This window comes from Hordeum vulgare, chromosome 4H (assembly GCF_904849725.1).
Source record: "Hordeum vulgare subsp. vulgare chromosome 4H, MorexV3_pseudomolecules_assembly, whole genome shotgun sequence".
Taxonomy (NCBI): Eukaryota; Viridiplantae; Streptophyta; class Magnoliopsida; order Poales; family Poaceae; genus Hordeum; species Hordeum vulgare.
In genome coordinates, this window is record NC_058521.1 from 349,018,095 (window position 1) to 349,026,429 (window position 8,335).

Below are 8,335 nucleotides of genomic sequence, written 5' to 3' on the forward strand. Positions count from 1 at the left end.
TCCATGGGCAGAGCACCAAAAGCCCGGCGGCGGCGCTCCCTGTGCCGCGTCGGCCCCGAGCATCGGCGGGACAGTGCCAGCGAGGAGCCAGCCGAGGGCATCCAGTGCGAGCGGGGCGCGGGGCTCGGCGCCGACCGCCGGATTCGCACCGGGAGCGGGTGCCCAGGCCGTGACGGAGCACTCGGTAGCCGTCGACGCCGTGGCGGCGGCCGATGTAGCGACCTGCTCCATGGCGCCGACCGTCGAAGCGGCGGCGCTCTCCGAACCTGCGGTGGAGAGCAGCAAGGCGGCGACGACGGACGTCGTTCTACAGCAGGCGACGAAGGTTCGTCGGCATTGAACGAGGCATCCTACCTTTTCTTTCTTGCCTGTCGATCTCCTCGATCTCGTCGAAAGCGCTCTGAAAGAGCAGTGCTGATAACGTGTTGTAATGGTAACGAGAGAGAGATACAGATGAATCAACTGTCCACTTTATTCCTTGATGATGAATACTTATATGTCAGGGGAAGACGGTTCCTGGAGGCGACGCTCCAGGAAGAATACGTCGGTTCCGCATCGTGGGAGGGATTCACGTGCGGTTACAAGTAGAGATTAACTTAACTAATTACATAATTAATTAAATTCTAACACGAAACAGGAGGTGCGCCGAGTCGTGCGAGAGCGGTGCGGAGCCATGTCTCCTAGCTCAAGCGTTTGCTGCTAAATGATAATTCAGATGTCGGTAACAATAGATGATGACTCAATCCAGTATCTAGAAGAGGAGCCCAAGGGAAAGCAGTGTGGCAGCCTCTGCTGAGGAAGAAAGGGTCAAGGAAGAGATGATGCGAGAGTGCAGCGTCGGCCAGAGTACGGGAGGGGAGCACCCTCACAGGCATCGACCAAGGCTCTTGCCTTTGTCTTACCATGAGAATGAGATTGCCAGAACGGCACAAATGAAGCAACGGGAACACAATTCATAACTGAATTTGTCAATCTTCTTATATATCTTATAAAATATAAAGATAAATGCAACTGACGCCCGTCCGTCCACAGCCACAGGCATACACAACGTCAATGCTTTCCTTTGTTCTTCCGTCTACTCGTGTCAACCTTCTTAGTCTTCTTGCTTTTGCTGAATTGCCTCTTTGGTGGCGGCTTCTTCTTCACGCCTAAACTGGGCTGCTGCTTGGCACTAACCACAGCACAACTCTTCTTAGCATAGTTCCTTGACACGGGTTTCAGGTCATCCTCGTCTCCATGGGTAATTTCACTGGTGACTACCGTTATTCTAGTCCCACCATCTTCATAGGTTTTGGTTTCTACATAAGCAATAAATCGATCACACAATAGGATCAACAAACATCATGCGAGTAACTGCTCTAAAATTAATCTCATCCCTCTACTCACCAGACGCAGCTGCATCCATCTCATCACCATCACCATCACCATCACCGCCTTCACCAACCACATTTTCTGATGACACGACTTTACCATATAGAGCAATCTCTTTCTCTTGCTTTCTCTGGAAATACATAAAATGACACTGGTCAGTAAAACGTTCTAGTCTTGTTCATGTTATTTATGTGACAGAAACACACGGGCTACATAATCTACTTGAAATGACACTAAGCCCCGATTCAGTGACGTCCCTACCATTCCCGTTTCATCAAACCATCCTTCAGCCAAGCAGAGAAAAATGGTTTATTGCATGTTTTCCCATACCAGAAAGCACAAAGATGAGCTTTGAGGAATGTGTTGTGTATTCCGCAGGTCTAGGCACATTCCCTTCAACATACCACCCAACACAACAAATCTTTGCAGTACCCATTTCTAGTGTTCCACTAGTGATCCCTAACAGTTATTGGTAGCATTAACCGGAGAAAATGCGCCACATGTTCCAATATGAAAAATATTAGCCATGTAGGATACAGCCATTCAGCTTTTCAATCATTCTGATGATTCACTTCTTCCTAGACTTCTCCAAATGTTGGCGCCTAAGAGAACCCCTATTAGCCATGTAGGATACAGCCATTCAGCTTTTCATTCATTCTGATGATTCACTTCTTCCTAGACTTCTCCAAATGTTGGCGCCTAAGAGAACCCCTTGACTAGACCTACAGTCTGTTTGGCAGATACTAATAGAGGAAACGATGGTCAATCAACCTTCTCATGGAAATCTTTGCTTTTGATCAACTATTACTAAATTAATAAAATATACAAAGAACAATAAGAGCATCTCGAACATATGATGTAAAACAGCCACAGTGCCCAAAAAACTGTTTTTTGGGCACTTGGGGCAAAAAAACAGCTCCAACAGATGGTGTTGTATTTAGACTTTAGTGATGCAAAATAATTTGGGCAGACCCAAATTTTGGCCCCAAGCAGGGACCATTCTGGGGGGGGGGGGGGGGGGGGGGCAAGGGGGTGCTAGACCCCCTCCCCCCTAACAAATTGATTTTTCTACTATAATAGTGGTTGTTGTGGCCAAAAAAATTCATTTCATATGAACTTTGCCCCCTCCATGAACAAACTTGCCCCCCTATGCTTTCATGCTGGCTCCGTCCCTGGCCCCAAGTGCTGCATATTTGCAGCACTTCCACCGGCTGCCGTAAAACACAAACACAGCTGTGCGAACTGCAACTGCACGCTGAAGTTTCCACCCGCAGCCACCACACATCGATTACGGCTGGATCTCGCCATTGCAGCCACCGCCGCGAGACTACCGCCCGCCCCGGCCCAGTCGCCACTCCACCGCCCATTCCTGCCGCTCCGGACACCCGCAACAATCCCCGCCGCAGTTGCCAATTCAGGATCCACTGAAAAGCCTGATTTGCAGCAATTCCGGCCGTCCCCTGCCCCATCACCGCCTGAAATGGCAGCCGTAGCACCAGTGCTCACCGTGGAGGTTGATTAGTGGCTGCCGCTACCACCGCAGAGTTGCTGCTCCTTTAGAGCTCTCAGCTGTCAGACAACGAAGCGACGGCAGCTCCTGCCAGTCTGCCACAACCCCCAGCTCATCGACGTCACGAAAACTGCTGCTCCTTCGGTGCACCACCCCTGAGCCAATTCCTAGCCGGGTCGGCGACTGCTGCTCCTTCGGTGCCCACTAGATGTTCGGCAAAAGGCCTCTTAGGTAAAAATAATTCATTTTTTTCAATTTTTTTATTGCGATGTATGAGTCGATCGTGATGGAAAGTATTGTGCTGTAGATGAGTTCATTTCAATTCTCTTTGTGGGATGATTCATCCTCCGAAGAGGAATAGGAGTGGGACGAAGACGATGATATTGCTTTGATTATGATGGTGAACATGGAGAGGAACAAGTGGCTGAAGCATTGTGGTTCCCTTACCGGCCGTGAGGTAAGCAAGATGGGCACCATCACTAATGCTCACTTACTTTGGACCAAATCGGTGTACCCAGTGTGATACATTTGGCGCCGGTTTAGGATGGCTCTAGATTCGTTCCACCACATTGCCAACTATGGGAAGCGGAATGGTCGATTCTTCGAGCAGAGGAAGAATTGCGCCAAAGATCTTATCATAACACTACTGCAGAAGGTCACTGCAGCATTGCGAACGATAGCTTATGGTATTCCTACATATTTTATTGATTACTACTCCCTCCGTCTCAAAATAAGTGTCTTGACCTTAGTACAATTTTGTACTAGAACTAGTACAATGTTGAGACAGTTATTTTGGGACGGAGGGAGTACTTGGCAACGGGAGAGAGCACTTCCATCAAGTGTGTGAAGCAATTTGCCAAGTCAGTGGTTGAAGTATTTGGGCCAGAGTATTTGAGATCACCCATTGTTGAGGACATTCATAGACTTTTGGAGAAGAATAAAGCACGTGGGTTTCCAGATCACCCAAGGCGGTAAGCCAGGGTGCCTTATCACCTAAGTGTCCCCTAAGCGTCTAAGGAAGGACGCCTTAAAAACAATGTTCTGGTGCACAAAAAGTTTCTCTCTCCGACCCTAAAACCATCTTTGGGCACCAAAATTGACGTCTATCTGTTGGAGAGATGCACAGAAAAGCAGAATGCTGTGCGAGAGCTTCTCACCTTCTTGCGTGCCTCGATTCGCTTCCGTCTATCCTTCTCCTGCGTAATCCTCTGCGCCTCCTTTCTCCTCTTCTTCTTTCTCTTGTGAAACCCAGTCACGAAATCCCTATAGATCCAAGATTTGCGTCAGGAAAAAATTAAGAACCCACGCAAACACAAATCGCACCGTGCACCTACAGCCAGAGAACCGAAGGAGGTTGCGGTACCGTACTTGAGGGCTTTCTTGTCGAGGGAGACGGAGAGGGCCTTGTTCTTCAGGGCGCGCTTATTGATGTGCTTTGGGACCATGAACGTCGGCATCTGCCCCACCACCACATCCTCCCCTTCCTCCTCCAACGCTTCCATATCCTCCTCGTACTCCTCTTCCAGTCCCTCTTCCTCCCACGCCATGGCTAAACCTTTCCTCTGCCTCTCTCTCTCTCTGCCTCTCTCTCTCTCTCTGTCTCTCTCTGGTAGAGACGAGGAAGCGCCGCCGGCTTTGGAGAAGGGGGGCAACTAGGTTAGACGATACATAGCCACATAGGTACATAACTCACCTGCGGTACGCGTGAGAAAAACTCGCAAAATTGACGAATTTGACCCGAATGTATTTTATAAACTGGACTGCATTTAAAAAAATTCATTCAGCTGATTCTTTTATGTGATGCTGGACAGTCATGTTTGACAGTCATCTATGGATTAGGTGTCACACAACATAGTATTAAACATCACATAGTATAGTGTGACGTCTAAGCCAAAGGCACTACAAAAAACGGTCAGACGGGTGAATTTTCTTCGGACACGGTTTCTTTTATGAATTAGTTACGTTTTTTAGATCAATTTTTTTTATTTCGCCGTAAAACTTATATTCTCAAAACACGCTTTAGCCCGCTTTATAAATAAAGCAACATAATATAGTCTTCTTACCAAATCCATCCTGAGACATCCGACACACAGGACGCATACAACTATGCTATCAACAACAAGCATTGAACGAACTAAACATCCCTACTATGCGACCTAGCACACCTAGTCTCCATGGCAATGCCCTCAAAGGGGGAGAATGGTGGAGAGCATCGCTGCTACCGAGTCCACATCGAACAAAGGTCTTCATCGAAGCATTGGCACGGGGAGAAGAACTACAACGACGTCTTCAAAAAGAGCACGACACCCACGGGTGCCGTCGTCGTCGATGCCAAAGCACGAAGCTTTCGTTCGACAACTCACTCATGCCACCACGAGGCCACCAAGAGGAACGCAACGATGTGAGGTCCCCATATCCAGCTCAGTACATCGCCCCTCTGAAAGAGAGAGCACATCCGAGCTACCCATTGCAACACCTCCTGTTGCCCACATAACCCGAGAGGAGAGCCACCACTACCGCAATGATGCCCGCCGACGAGCAACCATGCGGATCGCCATCCGGGGCCGCCGCCCCGGCATCCCTGTCGTGATGTACTAACGACCGCACACAACCATGGTAGGAAGAGGAACGGAACCCCATCCACTCCCAGCCCGACATCAGTCCCCCAGTCTGGGTAAGCGCCTCCATCGTAGGCGGTGCCCACACCTGCGTCCCCAGCCAATACCTGGTGGACTCGAGGGGACACGACTCTATGATTGCCGACGGTCGTTGGCGAGCCAGTTCTGAGCCCACGGCCAGCGGAGCTCACACGACGCCATGTCCGTGGTCACCAGCGACGATTCATGCACCGACACACCGGTAACCTGACCACCACAAATGAGTACCGTGCTCGCGAAGGGAGGACAAGTTGCATCCACGAGGACACCTCGTCCCAAGCCCGACCCCTCCTACCCGAAGCACATGCTCTGATCCGCCCCGAGCACCAATCTAGCCCGCCCGAGCACAAAATCAAGATCTAAGCCATCATCACCGCGCGTGCAACCCGCTGTAACGCCTAAGATACAATCATATCCTAATTTTGGCACGAGGTCCTCGACAGGGATAGAAGCACATCTCGTCATTTCGCAAGAATGGATATCAATACAAGTACATGTAAAGAAGAGATGGCTATATGAAATTGCCTTACACTCGCCACAAGCTAATCATGATCATTTCAATAAAAAAACATACATTCAATCACCAATCAGAAGAGCAGGGTCCGACTATGAACGAAATCAAACGAATAAAACAACGTCCATCTGAAAGCACAATTGCTCCCTATGATGGTTTTGATAATTGATCACAACATATGCATCATTGGACTAATATGTTTTTCCAAGTATGTTTCAGAAAAGTTTAAAAATGCTTTGGCTAAAAGAGATGCCCCTTGATACAAGAAAGGAATAAGATTGGCTTAAGCTTCAAGCTAGAAGACTCTTCATTTTAAATTTGTGAGAAATCACTTTTGGTCTATAGGAAAGCCAATACTATTAAAAGGGGGTGAGGTAGTAAAATGAACTAACTCCTCAAGTGCTCAAAGTTAGCCACCAAAATACTCAGTTATTTTTCCCACATAACCATTCTGTCCAATTCCACATACTCAAATTCGGTGTCACCAACTTTCATATTTCGGACCCACCAAGTTTGACCTCAGAAAGAAACCCTAGCCATTCCCACCAAATCGGTGCAACCGAATCCATATCGGTGCTACTGAGTTCAGGGTGACAAACTTTCTATTGCCTCGCTACACAGAATCGGAATTTCCGAGTTTGAGTATCGGTGCCACTGAGTTTGGTCATCTGACCGTTAGCCACCTTTTCAGTGCCACCGAGTTGTGTATATCAGTCCCACCGAGATTCAAAAGTTCTTGCCTTTTGTGCTAATCGGTACCATCGAGTTTATGACTTTGGTGTCACCCAGTTTGCCACTTTAGGTGTAACGGTTGGATTTTGGGTGCTGCCTATATATACCCCTTCACCCACCTCTCATTTGTGGGAGAAACACTCAGAACACACACTTCATTGCCAGATCCATTTTCTGGGAGAAAACCACCTACTCATGTGTTGAGACCAAGATATTCCAATCCAATCATTTGAAACTTGATCTCTAGCCTCTCCAAACTGCTTTCCACCAAATCAATCTCCCCTACCCATGCCTATTCTGTGAGAGAGTGATTTTGTGTTGAGGAGACTATCTTTAGAAGTGCAAGAGCAAGGAGTTCATTGATCTACCACATCTATTACCTTTTGGAGGGTGGTGCCTCCTAGATTGGTTAGGTGTCGCTTGGGAGCCTCCTACTTCGTGTTGTGGAGTTGAACCAAGATGTTTGTAAGTGCAAGGAGATCGCCTACTTCGTGACAATCTACCGTGAGTAAGGCTAGTCCTTCGTGGGGGGAAGCCGTGGTGAAATAGACAAGGCCGCTTCTTCGTGGACCCCTTGTGGGTGGAGCCCTCTGTGGACTCTCGCAGTTGTTACCCTCCGTGGGTTGAAGTATCCACTAACATGGACGTATGATAGCGCCACCTATTGGAACCATGCCAAAAATCGTCGTGTCAACCTCATGCGTTTGATCTCCCTACCTTACTCCTTTACTTTACACTTGCATGTTTTACATTCCGCTGCTACACTCTTAGAACTGCATGTGTAGGGTGTACTTGACTTGCTATAACTGCCAACACTGCCCCTCAACTAAAATTGGGAAAAGGCAAAGAAAAATCTTGTCAAGTAGTCTAATCACCCCCACCTCTAGACATACTTCCGATCCTACAAGCGGTATTAGAGCTTTGGTCTCCATTGCATTGGTTTCACAACCTAGGGGGGTATGGCATCTAGTGAGGGAAATTATCATCGTAGAGGTCCATATTTTGATGGCACTAATTTTGCTAGTTGGAAGCATAAGATGAAAATGCATATTCTTGGCTTTAATCCTCATGTTTGGGTTGTTATTTGTGTTGGTGTGCAAGGTAGCTTCTTTGGAGAAGGGCATGAACTGGATTGTGATGCGAGAGCTGATGAACTGAATATGTTGCAAGTCAATGCTCAAGCCTGCGACATCATCTTCAACTGTCTATGCCCCGAAGAATTCAACAAAATCAGACACCTTGCGAATGCAAAGGAAATTTGGGATACTTTGGTCGATATGCACGAAGGTACTGATTCTGTCAAAGAATCTAAGTTAGATGTGCTTCAAAGTCATCTTGACAAGTTCAAGATGAAGGATGGTGAAGGTGTCGCTGAAATGTACTCTAGGCTATCTCTCATCACCAATGAGATTGCCGGCTTAGGAAGCGAAGAGATGACCGACAAATTCATCATCAAGAAGATACTTAGAGCTCTTGATGGAAAGTATGTGCACATTGATCCAAATGATGCCAAACTACAAAGCTCTCAAGCCAACTGAAGTCATTGGTAGG

The 8,335-nt window shown here is 47.8% G+C and overlaps 1 protein-coding gene across 1 annotated transcript; it reads right to left on the bottom strand.

Moving 5' to 3' along the window:
* Nucleotides 1-933: 933 nt before the first annotated feature.
* Nucleotides 934-4,546, bottom strand: LOC123448598 (ribosomal RNA-processing protein 17). Its single transcript, XM_045125548.1, has 4 exons — nt 4,250-4,546; nt 4,039-4,144; nt 1,387-1,501; nt 934-1,298 (listed from the first exon to the last, which is right to left on the bottom strand). Exons 1-4 carry the CDS (start codon nt 4,426-4,428, stop codon nt 1,051-1,053), a joined length of 648 nt encoding a protein of 215 aa, XP_044981483.1. The 5' UTR covers nt 4,429-4,546; the 3' UTR covers nt 934-1,050.
* Between the last annotated feature and the right edge of the window lie 3,789 nt (nt 4,547-8,335).